Source organism: Nyctibius grandis, chromosome 3 (genome assembly GCF_013368605.1).
Source record: "Nyctibius grandis isolate bNycGra1 chromosome 3, bNycGra1.pri, whole genome shotgun sequence".
NCBI classification, from domain to species: Eukaryota; Metazoa; Chordata; class Aves; order Nyctibiiformes; family Nyctibiidae; genus Nyctibius; species Nyctibius grandis.
In genome coordinates, this window is record NC_090660.1 from 76,077,589 (window position 1) to 76,097,709 (window position 20,121).

At 39.7% G+C, this 20,121-nt stretch overlaps 1 protein-coding gene across 7 annotated transcripts in view; it reads right to left on the reverse strand.

Annotated features, from left to right (window-relative positions):
* The window catches only part of NCOA2 (nuclear receptor coactivator 2), a 196,575-nt gene that overhangs the window by 38,575 nt on the left and 137,879 nt on the right, over positions 1-20,121 (reverse strand). For all 7 annotated transcript variants that reach the window (XM_068396028.1, XM_068396026.1, XM_068396025.1 and 4 more), the window contains 7 exons: positions 19,738-19,841; positions 14,654-14,831; positions 13,052-13,237; positions 9,808-9,909; positions 9,583-9,723; positions 6,090-6,237; positions 2,626-3,895 (listed from right to left, as the gene is read on the reverse strand). In XM_068396028.1, the coding sequence (XP_068252129.1) occupies positions 2,626-3,895; positions 6,090-6,237; positions 9,583-9,723; positions 9,808-9,909; positions 13,052-13,237; positions 14,654-14,831; positions 19,738-19,841 (2,129 nt within the window). The remainder of the gene's footprint in view (positions 1-2,625; positions 3,896-6,089; positions 6,238-9,582; positions 9,724-9,807; positions 9,910-13,051; positions 13,238-14,653; positions 14,832-19,737; positions 19,842-20,121) is intronic.

Sequence of the window (20,121 nt, forward strand, 5' to 3'; positions counted from 1 at the left end):
CAGCTCTCACCACTTCATCACAACTCCTGCGCTGCTTCCTGGTTTTCTCAACAGCCCCAACTCTGGGACCTTCCTGTACCTCCGGTTCCCTCTCTCCTAGAAGACAACCTCTGTCTTCAAATTTTAAGAAAAGGCAATACTTTCATAGTCCGTACTCCAACCCCCTCAAATCCCTACCCTGACCTCAGAAACATGAAGCCTAAAAATAAAAAATGAATAGACTATTTACTTCACAAAGTTCATAATACTGGGGATCTGGTTTTCAAATGCTTGAGTCTGGCAATGCTTGTAGACACTGAAGTCTCTTTCTTCAAAGTCAGTCTTATAGCTACATGTTTACATTTAAGGTGAGATGCAACTTGCCTATCTTTAGTCATGAAAAAGGCAGCTAGTTCAAACTAGCTGTCTAGGCTACCACTAGTCAATGGGAACATTGCTAGAGAGCAGCTTACCTCCCCTATTTTAGACACACATTATGATAAGATAAAAAAAAATCCTGGAGTATTTTTCTATCTTTCTATCAACAATAAAAGGAGTTTGTAGGACTACCTTGGACAGCTAACTTTTAGAGGGGACAAAACCTGCTCTTTGCGAATGGGTTCACAAGCGAAGCCATTTCTTGTCTACTCCACAGAGATCATGAAAGAGGAAATTTGAATTATTTTAGAAATTGAATTCTTGCGGAGTAAACCATCTGAAGGCCGTGATTTTGATCAACTCAGTTACTTAAGACATAAGTTTTTTGGTGACTATCAAATTCTATGTTCTTGTCCAGTATCAAACACTGAGGACTGAAGGATCTCTATCTTCATTCCAGTATCACCTGAGAAAATGACTTTGACTTCCATGTGTAGGATCTGAACTTGGAATTGAAATTAATTAGATACTTTTACAATAATTTATTCTTGCCAGTTTAGCTGTGAATTTACTGATATCCGTGTTTTTCTAGCCTAACAAAGCATAAGTTCTCACAGAGAATCTAAGCCCTCCCTACAGGCACTACAAAATAGTAGCTGTATTCAGAACTACACTAACATCCAGGCTTGAGGATTAATCCCTGTAGAAATTAGTGTAACTTGGCTCAGTTTTCCCCTAAGGCATGGGAAGGATTGAAAAACCACAATTGCTCCTACATAATGGTAATGGCTGTCACATTCTGTTGAAACAGAAGAAGTGAAGTAACCTTAGGAGACGCCTGGATAACTGAGATTTTAAGAATGCTGCATCCACACTGTAGTGGCATGTCTGGCCCCTATGTTTTGTGGTTATAACCACTGTTGAAAGAACTGTCTACTGGTTAGAGAATGCCAAAAGGGCAAAGCAAAAAAAAAAGAAAAAAAAAAATCCAATGCTGTGACTTAGGGCTAAGAAAATGTTGTCTATCCCCCCTCAGCCTGAAAATACAGTATAGACAATATAAAAATGATGCATTTATATACACACAATAATAAAAATACAATAGATTCACAAAAATAAAGAAGCTCAAACCCAGTCGGCACATAAAAAATACACAATATTTTAAAAGTGAAGAATATGACTGTGAATGAGAGAGTTGTGAACATTTACAGTGTATGATCTGATCATGATTTACAAACTAAGGCTTCACGCACAGGGCACTGCCTAGGGATTAATGACCAGCTGGGAGAGTTGATAGCGTAGGATAAAGCTAAGGATCATTAACTCCAGCTAGTTATAAACTCCCTAGAAAATTCCTTATCCTAAAATTGATATTGTAATTACCCATTTTATAAATACAATAACAGTAATATTGAAGTGGTAAACTGCTTCTGCCACTTCCCTTTTTCTTGCAAAGCTCTGAAAAACGGAGCATTCTGGGTGATGTGAACATGGTGCTTTTTGAAAGTGACTTCTGCATGAAGGCCAGTGAAATATCACTTTTTAGCATAGGTCCTAACAACATACAGTTTATTAGTATGTTGTGCAGCTCAACAACAATCATGCACAGAACATAAATTCTGAATGCAAAATTCAATGCAGATAACATTGCACAGGGAAACACAATCTCTGCACTGAACAACTAATCATCCATGGGGACTTGGGGTTGAATATAAAAACTTTTAAAGCAAAAAAAACCCAAACCAATAAAAACCCCTAAGTGGCACAGAAACAAGGGAAGTCTATTTGCCTAGATTTTAATTTGCAGATCAAGTATAGCACAAAGACCAGTAATGCAAAGTTGGTATCAGTCCTTTCGAACAAGTCCTGTCCTTGAGCATGAACCTGCTTCACATGGGCGAAGGTCAAGAGCCCACCTAGCCCACAGCAGTTCAACAACAGCCTATGGGAAAAACTGTCAATAAGTCAGCATTAACCAACAGTTACAAGTATTTTCTCCTTATCTGACTGCCATCTGGGAGAGGTTCCCCAGCGTTGAGTCCCTGCGTTATCCATCTCCTCCCAGGCATTGTCTGTTCTTTTAGACAGTGATGCACACAACTTAGTAACACCAGATGGAAAATTGAGTGAAGTCTGGATTTCAAAAGACACGTAACAGTCTCTTGAAGTGTCAACAAATTACTCTTAGAGGAAGTCTGGAAAAAATTAAGATGGCAGGAATGCAGGCCTAGGACATCTCATTCACACATAATGCAAAGATTTGCTTACCTGTTCGTTAGGCTCAAAGCTTATCTCTTCTTTTTCCGTCCTCATAGCTATTAACTTTGTGCTACCGGAAGGGTCTGTCTTACTGTCCAACCGCTCCAGTTTTGGGGGTATGTCTGGTAAACCAATATCTTTAGTATCATCTTTATCTAGCAAGTAGCGAAGTAGTGCATTATTATTCTTCTTAGGACTCGCTGGCTCCTGTTTAACAGTCACCTCTGAACCAGGAGCTGTGCTACTGGACTCCTGGTTCAGTTCTTTGCCTGTGGCCTCTGCTGTGAGCTTGGCCAAATCTACAGGAGAACTGCTGTCCTGCAATAGTCTGTGCAAAATTTTATGCTTCTCCTTGAGTGAGGTTCCGTGTGCCGAACCAGACCCAGGCAACCCTCCCGTGGAGTCCTTGCTCACGTCTCCCATGGTACTGGACAAAGGCGAAGGCTCCATCTGATCCGATTTGGTGGTCAGCAATTGTAAGAGCTTTGTCTGGCTTTTTCCATCGTGCAGTTTATTCTGTCCATCAGGTCTCTCACCACTGACAACTGGTGGCATGTTGCTATCACTACTATCTTTCTGTTCTCCTGAATGGCAGCTGCTCTCTGCTTGTCCAGTTGTACCTTCCGATTGCTCCCCGTATAGTCCAAAGCAGTCTTTTGAGTCCAGGCTTCCCATCTTGCTTAGCTGGGGAGGATTCATATTCACAGGGGAATTTTGTAAGTTTCCCATTTTTAGGTCAGGTGAAGCCAAGGACGATCCTAGAGAAACGCCGTGGCCCTCGCTGAGGGCCTGAAGTGCGTTCAGGGAACTGTTGGTGTAGTTATGGCTATTTCCTGTGCTGCTGCAGACTCCCACGGGTGAATGCAAGCTTCCTGCAGGGGAGAACTGACTGGGTGGGATGCGAGGACTTCCTGCCACTCCAGGGCTCACACGATGCCTTGGGGAAAGCATAGAGTTTGGCTGCCCTGGGTTCATGCCTGGGCTGCTTTGTGAGGGGCTATTCATTTTTAGTGCATAGTTACTACCCTGAGGAGTGGATGCTTGTATGCTTGACACATGGTTCATTCCCCCTGAACCACCAAACCTGCCTGCTGGCATGACCATTTGTTCCTTTGGGCCATTTATGGCAAAATTTATATTGCTACTGATGGTCATATCCTGACCTGGGTTCCCACTGCACATGGCCTGATGGGCAGGGCTGCTGGAGCTAATTGGGTTCGCTATCTTCCCCATTCCTTGTCCAGTCAAATCCTGATTCATTCCACAGACATTCTGCTCTCTACATGGCAAGGGGAAGAAAAACAACCCATTAGTTAAAATGACAGTGGCCAACTTGCAATTACATTACAGAAAAAGAAGCAAGCCCCCAAACCCCGCTTTAAAATAACACAACAAACCTACAATTAAAAACAAATTGACAATTTGACAAAAGTGATATGCAACTCTCAACATGGCTGCACATTAACAGTATGGTTTTTCAGTACCTCATTAACAAATCAGTGGAAGAGAGGAAAAACAAAATTATACCTCATTTAAATGACAGTTATTAGAAATGCAGATAGGTTACAATTTCAGACTCTCTCTCTTTAATGTATATCTCTTCTCTACAATTCGGCAAAAGCTACCTTCTAGAACTGACAGAAATCTCATCTGAAACATATGACCCAAACAAATACATGTGTTACAAGACAGCTGTGGACAGCTGTTTGCTGGAGTTTTGCATTTCTGTGAGTTAGCCCCACCACAAGGCTGGAGTGGGCTATTTGCCCACCAAGTTCACAGTGAAAAGAAAGTTGAAAAGTCGCATTTCTACACTGCCAGAGTATTTCGATACTGCTCCAAAACAGCATGCGAGCCAAGAGAACTACTGGATACTACTTCAGGATGGGAACAGTCTGTTAGGAATACAGTCCTGCACAGGCGTTTAGGAAAGGAGGGGAAGAAAGACAAAAAAACACACACATAGGAGCTGAAAGTCATAGTTTAGAGATGTAGGCTGTAAGACAGAGGAAACAGAAGAGAGAGAGAGACACACACAGAGAAAAAGCTCTTGTGAGAGCACCTGAAGGTCACTTCTTTTTTCCCCAGTAGATTTTAATTAGTTTATGGAAGGATGTGATACACTTTTACTTCTGTGCTAGAACTTAAATCAGAAAAATCAGACATATTCCCAAATGCTAAAAGCTATAAAAGAGACAGAGTCAAGTAGATTAGGAAGAAAAAAAAATGAGGTTCTGAGAAAAATCAAATCAACTCTGGACTTCCAAAACCAAATACTAATGGAACATTCCTCGTATGTATTTTCGATGAGATGAAAACCATTCCTACTTGCACGGGATAAGTGCAGATAAACCTTCGCATTTTGCTAAAGCACGAGAAGTGAAAGAACTGAAGCACAGAGAGTAGTAAACCTTGTTACTTTGTATTTACTGCCTTAGATATAAAGACAACCCTGAACAACATTAACTATAAAAAGATGTGGACTTTTAAAACCTTAATACAAATACAATAGTACCAGTGTTCTGCTAAAAAAAAGTGAGAATATTGGCAAGTATCATTTTTAACTTAATGGTGCTTTTTTAAATTTAAAATTTAACACTTCATGAAATACCAAGTACATTCAGCAATCCAAAGAAAACAAATTTCAGACAGCTTTTGGTCAGGTCAATTTCCAAATCTACAATCTCTGTAAAACAGTTTCAGGTTTAATTACTTTTAGAACTGTTTTCTTCCTTTCAAAAAAGTGATACTGTGGATACAGGGAAACAGCATTGTAATTATAATCAGCAAATAAAACCTGAAACAAAATCTGACTCAAATATACCAGGACACGGCAATGACTTAATTCAAATTTTACATTGAACTTCTGAGGTCGGTGATTACTTATCCTTGACTTTAACATATTTGCCTGTGCCTTTTTAAAAAAAATCTAGTAGTAGTGGTATTTCTCGGGATCGGACATGTGAAAGCCACTACTCCAAGCTACCAGAAAAGACAAGGAGTGAAGAGAGACAAAGAATTAAAATACGCAGTTTGTCTAAAATGCAGTTCTAATAATCATAACATATTCTTTAAAGAAGATCCAGGCCCAACATATGACTGACTGTGAACTACAGGAATTTAACCTTCCAGGTTTTCTAGATTTAATTACATTTGGAAAGTTTCCTGTGTCTACTACGCAAAATACCGAAAAATTGAAATACTGAAATTAAGAACATGAGATTAAAGGAAATTTTGTATGTCTAACGGAAGATCTTGACATGAAAATCCAGCACGCCATTTGTAAATCCTGAAATAATCTTACAGTCTTTTCCTGCTGTAAGCATTGATTTCAAAAATTTATTTTGTTTTCATGCTATCAGTTCTACATCAACTGAACATCTATCAGCCTTAAACAATCTATTTGCTTTGGCAATTTTGTACTTTCCCTGTCTCTCTGCAGAGTGTGGCTGTAATAAACCAGTCAGGATTACCTGTGAAGCATATGCAAGGAGATTACAAGCTGAGGTTCACTAGTCGTCTGAGAACGGATGAGCTTGCTCTTCGTTTGGGCAGAAACGATAGTGCCATCAGACAAGGAAAACCGATAAACAGGACTAAATGCTAGTCCCTGCCTCAGCACTGCAAGCAAGCAAAATAACAGCATTAAATTAATGAGAAACTATAGTACAGATAGCTTAGTTGCTCAACATCTGATGTTCTAAATCCATCAGCACTGATCCCACAGATACTGTGTTAGTTAAAAAAAAAAAAAAGGAAAATTTTGAAAATAAATAGATGGGATGCATATAAAATAAAGGATCCCACATAATGCAGGGTGATCAAAAGAAAACCTATGAGGAGTGACTGCAATAACACGATACTATGAAATACAGAATATTTCAGGAGTGGACCAAGTAGTCCTCAACATCCATTTTACTTTTCATCAAATATGTGTCTAACTCCTTTTGGTCCTCATACATTTTTTCATCTGTATCATCTACATCACAATGATTAATATAAATGCTTTAGTTTCTAGATCATCTATTTCCATTAGCCTGTATCTTTTCCTCCTTATTGCCTGCTTAAATTATCTTGTTACTTCTTTACTACATAAATTTCTTACATGGTAACAAATAGAAATAAGAACTGGAACAAGAAATTATTACTTTTTAAAGAACAAATACAAAAATATACAGCTCAAACAAATTACAAATACAATTACCTAAACCAACACTGGGGCTGTGCTACCCTTCCCCAGTGTTAGAATGACTGCATTTCAGGTTTGGGGCACATATTCTGCAGCCCTTAAATTTTCAGTGTAAATCTGAACTTCAACAAATTAAATTCTCTAACTTCTGTAGACCCCTGTGACATTTCTTTAATTAAAAATGAAAATCATGCTATGGAAAAGCAAATCTCCAAACATTTATTCTACTGTTCACTCTTTGCCATAAATGAAACAAGTCTGATCATTTTCAATTCCTAGTCCAAAAGCTATTACATTAGGATTGCAGATATGGCAGGAGGGAAATACTTAACTTCAGAATTTTCATATAATTGTTTAGGGAAAAAATGGGAATGAAGCACTACAAATACTTTTAGTTTCCTATTTTTTCATACATACACGTTTTCTGTGGTTTTTGTTTTCTTTCTTTCTCTTTTCCAAATTAATAGTATTATCTGATCTTTATTTCATTGCTTGTCTTTTAGTATTTCCCGTTGTAATGAAATGACACGTTTTTCTGAGTGTGGCTTTATTAAACAGCCTCCTCTACAGAGCTACCAGATTTTCAGCCTTGCAGGACTGGTTATGATTGCTTTCCTTCCCTGTCCCCCCACTGTTATATATTGTTCTGCAAGGTTTTAAAGTATTATTTAGGCAGTGAGAAAACAGGAAGCACAATTTAAACAACCAGAAGGGGGTTTTCAGAGTAAAAATGTAAAGAAAAACAAAACCCTACAACTGTGAAACAATACAAAGCAAAATTTCACTGTTAGGTATGTCATTGTTTCAGTTTAACCTCTGGGCACCAGAAGGTCCAAAGCTCTTAACTTTAGCATATACCACATCAGGAAATTCCAGCACTCAATGCCAACAGGATACAAGTGAAATCTCTACTTAAATCATTTTCCAAACTAATTCTTTAAGCAAACAAGAATGTTTCCGTATTCCTCTTGAGGAAATGCTATTTTTCTGACTGCAGCCAATAAAAACTTACCATATATTTTGCACTTTATACTGAGAGTTAACTTGAAAGCTTTGTATTTTTTATTGTTTATCAATCTAACACTGAGGTTTCTTTCACACTGTAACACTGAATTACATGTAGGAGACCGTTACTTTCTTTGCTTCTATTCTCAAACCATAATCACTTAAAAAATGCAAGGGGTTCTTCAGTCAAGTGCAAAGATGCTACTGCCCAAGATATGCCTTGTTTTTCTTCTCCACGCTGCAGGGCAGGGGAAGGAAACAGTTCAGCCATCATTCCTCTCTAGTGCTGGATCCTTTGCAGCCAAGCAATTCCAGAGGTTTTTCCTCCTCCTCTTATCACTCAGTCTCTTCACTAAGTAAACAACCCCCTCATTTAGACTAATTCTACAGTTTATATGATGATCCTAAGCCTCTCCTGCAAAATGATACAGTGTAAACTCCGAAACATGTATATTTTTATCACTTCACAGAGAGTTAGATAGATAGACCCACTCAAACCTCAACACTGGATGTAGGAGCTGCTAATTTGGTCAGGAATCATTGGAAGAGGACTGAAGTAACAAGTGGCTGGATGCCATAACAGAAACTCCTAAACCACCTTCGACACAGACAGGTCCTTACAAACTGCTCTCTAAACCCCTGCTGTAACTTTAGTTGCATACTACCTTCTTCAGCTCTGTCTGAAATCACAGCATAAGGCTGTGAACTTCTGGCACTCCTACTGTATACACCTCAAAAGCTGTTATATAAAATATCACAGTATTTCTGTGCCCCCGCATTCCCAACATGAAACCTGAAGGTTTCATGAAAGCAGAACATATTAAAGAATATTTAACTAATGCTGCATGACTAAAGCTTTTCTTTTTTTTTTTTTTTTTTTTTTCTGTGTGTGTATTTGGTTGAATAATTTGAGATTCCAGTTACCATTTAGTTTCCAAGACAGCATGCCAGTTGTTTAATGACCATGGCAACTATTTGTTACAGGCCAGCTGTAAACCCTGTTCTACAAACATGAACTCAAAGAATGATGCTCCTGCACTGGAAATGTTCCATTTATTCCCCATTGGTTCTGAAAGGACTTTCCTGTGGACTATAAAGGGTTATTTGTTTTTAGCAGCTTGGATCTGTGTTACTAGAATTAACAGTATTAGGGTTTTATGAAAAGAAAAATCCCCACTCAGTCACTACCACAGAAACCTCATGGGTAACCTCTAACAGTGCAGTACTCTCCTACATCTTACCTACCATAATCTTGACTGAGTAGATATGCTTGTGGTGTATTCTATAACGCTTATCAGCTAGATACAGTACAACAATGTAGGTTTCCAGACAGCACGAGTGCTGTATCTTTGATAATTCACACTGAGTGTTTCTCACAAGAAATATGACAGTAAAGGTACATTTTTGTAGAGAAAAAGAAATACAGGTCAATGAACTGCAACGTGTGAGCTGAGGTTCTGAAGAATAATGGCTAGTGAACGTTTTGGTGGGCAACATGGAAGGGTCTTTCTTTTTAAAATAAATGTGACAATTTGAAGATTTAAAGCACCCTCCAATATGGCACAATTATAACAAGTACCCTAAAACAAACAGGGAGAAAGGTGCAAAACCTTTATAGAGTGAGCCATCAGTGTGTTAGGCAAGTCATCTGGAAAAAGGGACTGTCAGTAGCCCTTGATTGTTCCAGGTAAAAATAACAAAGAGAACACAACCAACAGATACAAATGACAAACAGTTTAAATATAGAAAGTGCTAAAAATATGAAACCTAACCTTCCTGGTGATGCCTCTTGGCAAATGATATTTCTCCCTCGTGCTGCGAATGGAACCTCTGAATGCATCTTCTCACCAAATCCTCCCAGCCAGGTTTCATAGCTGCTCGCATGGTACTTGTGTCCAGTGAAGTTATTTTGCCTGATATTCGATAAAACATTTGTTACAGCAATTTCCCCTTTGCAGGAGAAAGAGAAGACATAAAAAACTCCTATTTCACAATACCTTGCAGATCCTGGCGAGTAGTAAAGCTCTCTGATGAAGGAAGAAGTGGTCTTTCCTTCATTGGAGCTCTTCTTGCAACACAAATCAAGCAAGACTGCAAATCTTAAAGAAAAATGTTACTTCAGTAATTTGTATAGAAGAGGAAAATTTTGTTTCCACAAAGAATTCAGAAATATTTTTAAAATGTTCTTTAAATCTTTTTGGACCAAAAGAATAGAATTTGTACCAATAAAAGGATAAATAGAACTCAGTGGTTTTACATCTTCATTATTTCCTACAAAATTAAACAACACAGGAGACGTGGGTTTGTTTTCATTTTTAGAAGAAAAATTATTAAGGACTCCACCACAGACCATAATTATTGGCACGTGTTTATGCATATACCTATAGCAGCTCAACCACTCAGGAGACAAGTAATGAAGCTCAAGGGCAGCCTTGGCTGCAGCAACCATGAAATGGTGGAGCTCAAGATCCATAGGGCAGCAAGGATAGTGTGCAGCAAGCTCACCACCCTGGACTTCAGGAGAGCAGACTTTGGCCTCTTGAGGGACCTGCTTGGGAGACTCCCTTGGGATAAAGCCCTGGAGGGAAGAGGGGCCCAAGAAAGCTGGTTAGTATTCAAGGACCACCTCCTCCAGGCTCAGGAGCGATGCATCCCGACAAAGAGGAAGGCACACAAAAACACCAGGAGGCCTGCATGGATGAACAAGGAGCTCCTGGATAAACTCAGGCACAAGAAGGAAGCCTACAGAGAGTGGAAGCAAGGGCAGGTAGCCTGGGAAGAATACAGGGAAATTGCCCACGCAGCCAGGGACCAGGTTAGGAAAGCTAAAGCCCTGATAGAATTAAATCTGGCCACGGATGTCAAGGACAACAAGAAATGCTTCTATAGGTATGTCAGTGATACAAGGAAGACTAGGGAAAATGTGGGCCCTCTCCGGAAGGAAACGGGATATGGAGAAGGCTGAGGTACTCGACGACTTTTTTGCCTCAGTCTTCACTGGCAAGTGCTCTAGCCTCACCGCCCAAGTCGCAGAAGGCAGAGGCAGGGACTGGAAGGATGAAGAGCCAACCACTGTAGGAGAAGATCAGGTTCAAGACCATGTAAGGAACCCGAAGGTGCACAAGTCCATGGGACCTGATGAGCTGCATCCATGGGTCCTGAGGGAACTGACAGATGAAGCTGCTAAGCCGCTATCCATCATTTTTGAGAAGTTGTGTCAGTCTGGTGAAGTTCCCACTGACTGGAAAAGGGGAAATGTAACCCCCATGTCCAAGAAGGGAAAAAAGGAAGACCTGAGGAACTACAGGCCAGTCTCACCTCTGTGCCTGGCAAGATCATGAAGCAGATCCTCCTGGAAACTATACTGAGGCACACAGAAAATAAGGAGGTGATTGGTGACAGTCAACATGGCTTCACTAAGGGCAAATCATGCCTGACAAATTTGGTGGCCTTCTATGACGGGGTTACAGCGCTGGTGGATAGGGGAAGAGCAACTGATGTCATCTCCCTGGACTTGTGCAAAGCATTTGACACTGTCCCACACAACATCCTTGTCTCTAAATTGGAGAGACATGGACTTGACGGATGGACCACTCGGCTGATAAGGAATTGGCTGAATGGTCGCACTCAAAGAGTTATGGTCAACGGCTCAATGTCCAAGTGGACACCACTGACGAATGGCGTTCCTCAGGGGTCAGTATCGGGATCGGTCCTGTTTAACATCTTTGTCGGTGACATGGACAGTGGGATTGAGTGCACCCTCAGCAAGTTTGCTGACGACACCAAGCTGTGCGCTATGGTCGACACGCTGGAGGGAAGGGATGCCATCCAGAGGGACCTTGACAGGCTTGAGAGCTGGGCCTGTGTGAACTGCATGAAGTTCAACAAGGCCAAGTGCAAGGTCCTGCATGTGGGTCGGGGCAATCCCAAGCACAAATACAGGCTGGGCGGAGAATGGATTCAGAGCAGCCCTGCGGAGAAGGACTTGGGGCTGTTGGTTGACGAGAAGCTCAACATGAGCTGGCAGTGTGCACTTGCAGCCCAGAAGGCCAATCGTATCCTGGGCTGCATCAAAAGAAGCGTGGCCAGCAGGTCGAGGGAGGTGATTCTGCCCCTCTACTCCGCTCTCGTGAGACCCCACCTGGAGTACCGCGTCCAGCTCTGGGGCCCCTAACATAAGAAGGACATGAAGCTATTGGAACGAGTCCAGAGGAGGGCCACGAAGATGATCAGAGGGCTGGAGCACCTCTCCTGTGAAGACAGGCTGAGAGAGTTGGGGTTGTTCAGCCTGGAGAAGAGAAAGCTCTAGGGAGACCTCATAGCAGCCTTCCAGTACCTGAAGGGGGACTACAGGAAAGCGGGAGAAGGACTTTTTACAAGGGAAAATAGTGATAGGATGAGGTGGAATGGTTTTAAACTGAAAGAGGGTAGATTTAGATTAGATCTTAGGGAGAAATTCTTTCCTGTGAGGGTGGTGAGACATGAACAGGTTGCCCAGAGAAGTTGTGGATGCCCCGTCCCTGGCATTGTTTAAGGCCAGATTGGATGGAGCTTTGAGCAACCTGGTCTAGTGGAAAGGTGTCACTGGCTGTAGCAGGGGAGTTGGAACTAGATGATCTTTAAGGTGCCTTCCAACCCAAACCATTCTATGATTCTATTTTTTTAAAAAGAATATATTGCATGCACAGAGAGCACATTTCTTCAATACTCACCATTTTGTACCTTCTAAGCCACATTTCTTAAACATGCCCCAAATGCTTGCTGTCCCTGACAAAGCAGCTTCATAATAAGCTGTTTTTACTTGTCTGAGTACTTAAAATATAATCTGAGGAAATTTACCTGCTGAAGTAGTAAATGGTAAAGGAAATGGTGAACCACAATTGTCTTCAAATTCTAAGAACTCAAAAAATTGCATATTGAAACCTTCCTCCCAGTCAGCTCAGTCTTCTTACAATTGCAGTGATATAAAACTAGGCTATCTCTTTAAGGTAAATGACGTTTCTCTCAGTTTCAATTATAATAGTTTAACACACAGATGCATGCAAGTGTCTACACTAATTATCCAAGATGAAAGTACACTTATGCAGTTAAATGAAAGAAAAAAACTTATAATTTTTCCATTTTTCAGAATTTAGAAGCCACTTTATCAACTTTACCTCACTTTATCAACTGCACCGACACTGCTGTCCCACAACAGCATGGAAGGAGAAAATACTAACACAAATTGAAAGCGGTAATTACCTTCACCGTCCTCCTTGAAGGAATTTGGTTGAGAAACAGCAAAGCACTGCATAGTTTCATATTTCTGATGTGCTTCCTGGTTATCATGGCCTTCTTCAGAATCAGCAAGAGGTTTTACCAGCATCCGACAATTAAAGGTATGGCTATTACGCCTAGGAGTGTCACCAGACCAAGATCCGCCATTCACTGAGCAAAGCAAAGATCACACAGTGAGACAAATATGGTAGCAGTCATTTCTGCTGCTTATCCACAGGAAATTAATCAAGGTGCTTTGCAAACTGGTAGGGAAACAAGCTTTTCTAACAACAACAATCTATTTTTAATATTAGAGCCCAAACCAGCACATAACAAGGCAATTTATAAAATTCTCATATTTTAAGAGCACTGCTAATTTGTTCAGCTATCACGGTTTTTTCAAGTGACTTATAATGACATAGTAGAAAAGCAGGATAAAAGTCTAAATATTGGTGCATGTAAAAGTTAGACAGCACAGTGAAAAGACTGCTGGGTAGATCAAGTTAATTTATATGCCTGGAAGAAACAAGGCAGTATGTAGGATCTGTCCATTGAATTTAAAAGTGATTAATACAAAAGAGACGGCAGCATTGTATAAAAATCTGTGTCCAGGTTAGAAATAGAAAGAAAAGAAACTAATAGGTATTTATAAAAACAGGAAGCAATGCAATTGGGAATATATTGAAATACATAGTCTCAGCTACAATGGGAAAGACTGAAGGGATGAGAATGACCTAGGTGCAGTGATGGGTAAAACTAAAGCCTAACACAGTGCTTAAGACAAGTAAAAAAAGAAACAAAATCCTGAGATGCACAAATATAGGTCCTGGGTATCAGTCAGAGTGAATTAATGTAACACCACATAAGAAAATAGCAGGGTCATATTTAAAAAACTCTTCACTTGCTCTCTTCAGTCATAAAATGCAATAACAGCAGTAATTTAGGGGTTTAGCCATTTACATTTTAGATTCTTCAGGGGTTTATAAGTAAAGTCATAAAATGCTAAAGTGAATTGCATAATACTTTTTAAACTGCTGTGAGTAAATGAGATGCCTGGTATTGACTTTCTCTTTCTTTTAACCTCCTCCAAAACCCAATGACATTAAAACCAATATTAATATGAATCAAAAAATGGCTTCAACTAACAAGTTTTTGAAAGATAAGGGTAAATATTGGTGTGACTAAAAACATTGAAATAAAAATTCTAGCATAAGGAGTTTTCTGATTTTTCTTTTATCTTCCCCCTTTTTTGGGCCACTCTTAGGATAACCAGCCTAAACAGAGAACTAAGAGTTCACATAGCTAATGCTGTGTTTTAGTGATTCACTCTGGAGATCCATTAAAAATATCAGCAAACATGAGTTACTAAGAGTAATTTTAACAAAGAAGAACGTGAAAAGAGTGGAGGATGCTTTTGGGAATAATATTAATCATTCATACAGCCTATATACACATTAAAAATAAATAGAGTATATATGATGAAACTGTAAGTAGTGGAAGGACATTAACATAAAGTTACTGAAACGTTGATTTATGAAACCAAAGTTAAATAAGTAATGGTATGATATGAGGAAAAGATATATATACCTAAAGATTTTGGCAGCAGGATTTTGACAAATTCATTGTGGTCCCCTACATGCAGGATGCTGTATATGCTTGTGTTCATCAGCTCTTCTTGGTTGTACCTTAGGTACTGCGTCACATTCTCAGAAACAAACACAACATTACCTTCAGGGTTCACTACAAAGAAGAACCCATCTAGGGCCTAAAGAGGAAAAAAAAAAAACAATGCAGAAAGAGAGAGAAACACAATATGGAACAATCAGATTAACAAGAAGATGCCCAGAAAATAAATATTCCCTTCAGAAGACATAGCTGAATCTTTCTGCTTCCATCCCAGTTCTTATATTCTTGTCTGTAATGGTAAAGGGCACATTTCAGATTGAGCATCTAATCTTACTTATATCGAACCAGTATAAAAGCATAGAAAGGTGCACACCTTGCAAAATAATGAAACCCACACACGAAAACAAACCACCACCACCCCTCCCCAAACAAACAAACAAAAATAATGGAAGAGGTTGCTACCTATCTGCCTGCCTATGAAGTAAGAAACCTGGACTAGAAGCTGGTTCTGCTAAACCTAGAGCCTGTTCACTCCTCTATGCAGCACAGGGAGACTGATCCCAGGAAAACATCACAAGATGTGCTGGCACAAGGCAAAGAAAACACTGGCAGAAAGAAAGAGAAAGGCTCCCTTCCCCACCCCCAGCAGTGCATCTTCATAGAAGTGAGGCCCCATGCAGCCAGGAATGCGAGGTGTTAAAAGCAGTGAAGGGCAAAGGGAGCTGAGAGCAGGCAATGAGCAGCGAGGATGGGGCACATACTGTCCCTGCTCCCAGGACTGCTTTCATTTTTTTTAGCTGACACCAGTTTAACTCAGTCCACACATGATCCAGGGAACAGGAACCAGACTTTCACCTCTTCAACTCAGCTCCATGGCATTCCAAAGGACTTAAAGTTTCTGTGAGGAAGTGTCTAAATTAGTCGTTTCTGCTGATTGGTTTCCCCCCTTATCTCTTGTGATGGTGACAACTAAGCTGCAGCATTCTTTCCAAGATATCTGCTGTATGTTATCTGAAGCCTAAGCCAAATACTACATCACTTCTACCTGATGAGGATAAAGTAGTATCAGCAAGAACTTCTCATGCAAACTTTATTTTCCTTAAGATGTAAACATGATTGTGGATGGTAGAAATACTACAGAATACATCCCTTTAACTTCATGTCATATGAGCAGATAAAGGGGGATACATTTAAATATAAAGCACCAAAGCTTTTGGTCTAAGCATTCAATTAACAATTAACCCATACAGACTTCTGCAGCTTTGCCTGATTTATTCACCTCTCTAAGGATTGGTGGGAAATCACTAGAGCAGTTGTTAGTTATTGCATCTCCAGGGGCAGAAACAAATCAGAAAAACAGGCAACCCATAATTCATTATGGGTTAATTAAAAGCGAGTGGATCCATACTAAACCTGAACTCAGCTCACTGCAAAACAGTCTAACAAGGAGAGGCTGCCATAGCAAGCATATACAGGCATGAAGCATTTTTGATATGACCAAACTTGTATACTGTACAACTTGTGTGTTGGTCTTAGCAGGCAGTTCTCAAGTCCTCAGGCTACAGATACATATTAAAAGTATTGTACACCACTGAGCAGTTAGCAAATCCAGACAGTACAAAAGAGAAGGCTAAGGAGAGATCTTATTTCTGTCTTCAGCAACCTAGCAGAAAGATAAAGAGAAGACAGAGTTAGGCTCTATTCAGAGGTTCACAAGGGAAGGATGAGACGCAACAGACAGGTTGCAAGATAGGAAACTTCATGGAGATACAAGAAAAAAAAAATCACCATGAAGGTGGTCACATATAGGAAGAGGCTGCCCAAAGAGGCTGTGAAATCTCCTTCCCCAGAGATACTCAAACCTTGGCTGGACTCGGACCTGAGCCACCTGCTCTAGTTGGACCTGCTCGCCGTGGGAGGGGGGACTACACGAGCTCCAGAGGCCCTTCCCAAACTAAGTTAGTTAATAATTCTGCTAAAGGGGAGGGATAGTGAAAGCACAATGCACAAGCAGAGTGGTTGAGCTAATGGTTGCCAAATGCTTTGATTGTTCTATTTTTAAATTACAAAATAATAAAACCCACAAATAAATGTACAAGTATATACTTTTCCTGACTGCCTCTAAGTTAAGATAAACTAGGTCTTTTTTTCTCCTGTTAATTGTCACAAATTCTAATCTCTGACTGTTTTTTATCATTGCCTTCTTTTTATTTCTGATCATTCTTGGTTCCTCCTGTTAATTCACTTTCTTTGGAGAGCTCACTCCTTTCCATGTGCTTTTGTAACATTAATGACATTTTCCTGCTGACTAATATCTAGTTTAACTAACAATGATTTACAAGATTTAATTAATTGAGGCTCTAATACAATTTTCCATCAGCATCTCTGCTATGGATTAGTGTCTTAGACTGCATTTCACCACTGCTTGAAGCCAATGTAAGCATGACCTCTTTGGTTTAGCCCTCTCTACACTATGACAGCTCCATGTACTGTCCGAGGATATGAAGAGCTGGACCAGAGAACTGAGTTGGCTGAAAACTAAGGCAAGACAAAAAAAAAAAAGACGCTAGTCATGTCAGTCCCCTGAACTGGCCCACCATGAGATCACATGGCGTTTAGAGCTGTCAGAAGGGTGTGGGTTTGGCTGAACCATCCTGCTTGGCAGCGGTCCATGCTTACATCGATTCAAAAGGATTGCAACACCAAAGCCGCAGCAGATGTTTATCAGAGTCCTAGGGAGAAAATTTTCAAAGGCAGAGATGGCATGCAAGAGATTACGAGAGTTACTGGCATCCCACAGTAACCTTCTGTTTTCCCTACTATTTCCTACTATGGCAACTTCTTTGGCAAGGAAGTGCTCTGTGCTGTTCCCTCACAGCTGCTTCTTGGGTTGACCACAGAACTGGTCATCTGAGCCTAAAGTAACACAGGGTGTATATGCCACTCTCCCATTTCTTTCTATTCCATTAATAAAATAATCTTGTAGTTAAGCAGTAGCAGGCTTTGGAGCAAGATAATGCACCAAGCCACTTAAATATTATAGAAGCTTCCACTTTTGCAATAATTTCTTAATTCTGCCCCCTGATGTATGCCACCGCAATAAACAACCAGAACAATAATGAAGGCCAGCACACTTTTCATAAGAGCTACTGGGACAATGGGGAAACAAATAATGGACAACATGCTGGAACTGAAAATAAGAGAACAGATGTTATTTTAGATTATGTACTGGAAAATACATTTGTTTCTTTGAGCTGTTGTCAGCTCTCTCTTGACTATTTTTTCACCCTCTCTTCCTATTTTCATTCTGCTTTAACCAAGAAGTATGTTAAAATATTCCTCAGAGGCAGCTGCATGATGAATTTTACTCACTGTCTTCAGCTGGAAACACTATTTTGAGGATTCTTCAGTTCTATTCTTTAATAAAAACAGACAATTACATTTCTAAACCAAATCAACTAATAAACTGTTCATCAGCATTTACATTATTATTACTATTATTAGGTAATGGAAAAGGGTAGGCTTTTGAAGAGGTTGTATAAAGGGGTTCTGTAAAGATGAAATAACTTAATTGCATTTCCTTAAGGAGATAAAGACACAAAGAAAGTATCTGTAGTCTTTTCCCAGCAAACATATAACAACTTTCGGTCCTTTCAAGTTTCTTGGTGCAAAAGGACCACTGTTTATTAATTTAATTCCACAATCTTTCATTGTTAATATGCAATGGTTTTACTGTGAAGGAAAACTAAATTAAATGCAATAACGGAACAGACGGGTGATTTTACATGTCATGTTTGCTGCAACAGCCAATCATGCAAGATAAGCCAGGAAGAAAAAAATCATCCTTATTTTCCCTGTGATTCAAACAGGTCCTTACAATTAAACTAATAGGAAGTTAAAGATAAATTTTAACATCACAATGTAAGAGATGGATGTTTAACCGTGTTTGATAGCAAAAAGAACAATATTCAATTCAGTGAGCACACATAATAAATATTAAATTAAATCAATTAATTTGTTACCCCTGCTTTTCAAAGAATAATGTTTTCATTCCAACCTGCCTAATCTTCCTTATGTTTAGTACTGTGATTTTGGAGCCTTTATTTTGGACGTAGTACAGAAAACTATGTTTTCATCTAACAAATCATGAAAAATAATGCAAATACTTAAAACTCTTATAACATGCATCTTGCTTTTGCAACATTCAGAAATGACAGAATAATTATGTTTCTGCCAAAGTTGGTTCCTTTAGCTTGATTCAGAGTTTGTGTTTTGTTTTACCTAAAGTAACATTTATTCTTCCTTGCAGATAAAGCCCACAGTCAGAACAGGAATAAAGACTTTGCAAGTGAGCTTAAGCAGATAAAGCAGTAGTGCCAAAGGACAGTAGCATATGACATTAGGATCCCAGATAACACACCTACCCAACACTACATACATTCAGAAGCCAGGTTTTAACCATGCAGCCTTTTGGGATATCAAAATAACAGCTAAAATCAGACAGAAATCTTAACTGAACAAACGGAAATACATGGCTTGAAAAGCTCTTCTAGATTACTTTTATATTCTAGAGGGAAGAGTCATGCTGCAAGTGCTGAAATGATAAACCATTAAAACAGCATAGCAATGACATGCAATTTTAGAGGAAGTATTATTCACATGTATACTACTGTAGATGTAAGTCAATGTTTAGGTACAGCAGGTCTTCCAAATCTGTCGTGGTTTAGAATAAATAAAACATGCACATGCAGACACCCAAGACTTGCTACCAACTGAAGCCCCTCAAGTTGCCTGCCTTACAAAGCAGCTGAATTATCTCTCTCTCTGCCTTTCCCCACCCAAAGTTAAAGAGAGCTTCATCACCGAATCCAACAGAAATATGCTGCCTGCTCTGAAACGACATAATCCTAAGTAGCCAGGATGGCTTGTCTCTCTCGACCATTCTTTTACTGCGACCTCCAACTGCACTTTTTCATTTCATTACACTGCTCTTCATCCTAGGGGGGGCAGAACTGGCTTAAATAAAGGAATTTTGTGCTCTTCACCTCAAGCATCATTGGTCCAAGTGCATCCTTGTCAATGACACTCTGACCTGTAGATGATACATCTGCTTTTTGCACTTCATCTTCGTTAGCTGCTGCTGCTTTTTCTGCAATAAAGAAAACTATGTATTAAATGACAGAGCAGTGCTCTCTAAGTGATACAGTAAGAACCCACCAAGTATTGAGATCAGCTATGAAACAGTTACAGTGCAACAATTCTGAAAATGAGATTAAATAGTGTTCCATAATGACTCAACAGAAGTGTAACTAGTATATTTGCTTCTCAGTTTGGAAGTTTTATGACACAAATGAAGTAATTTCTGCTGTTTCTCTGCTAGACATTTTACTAAACTATAAAATATAACACTGGGCAAAGACAAGGACTCC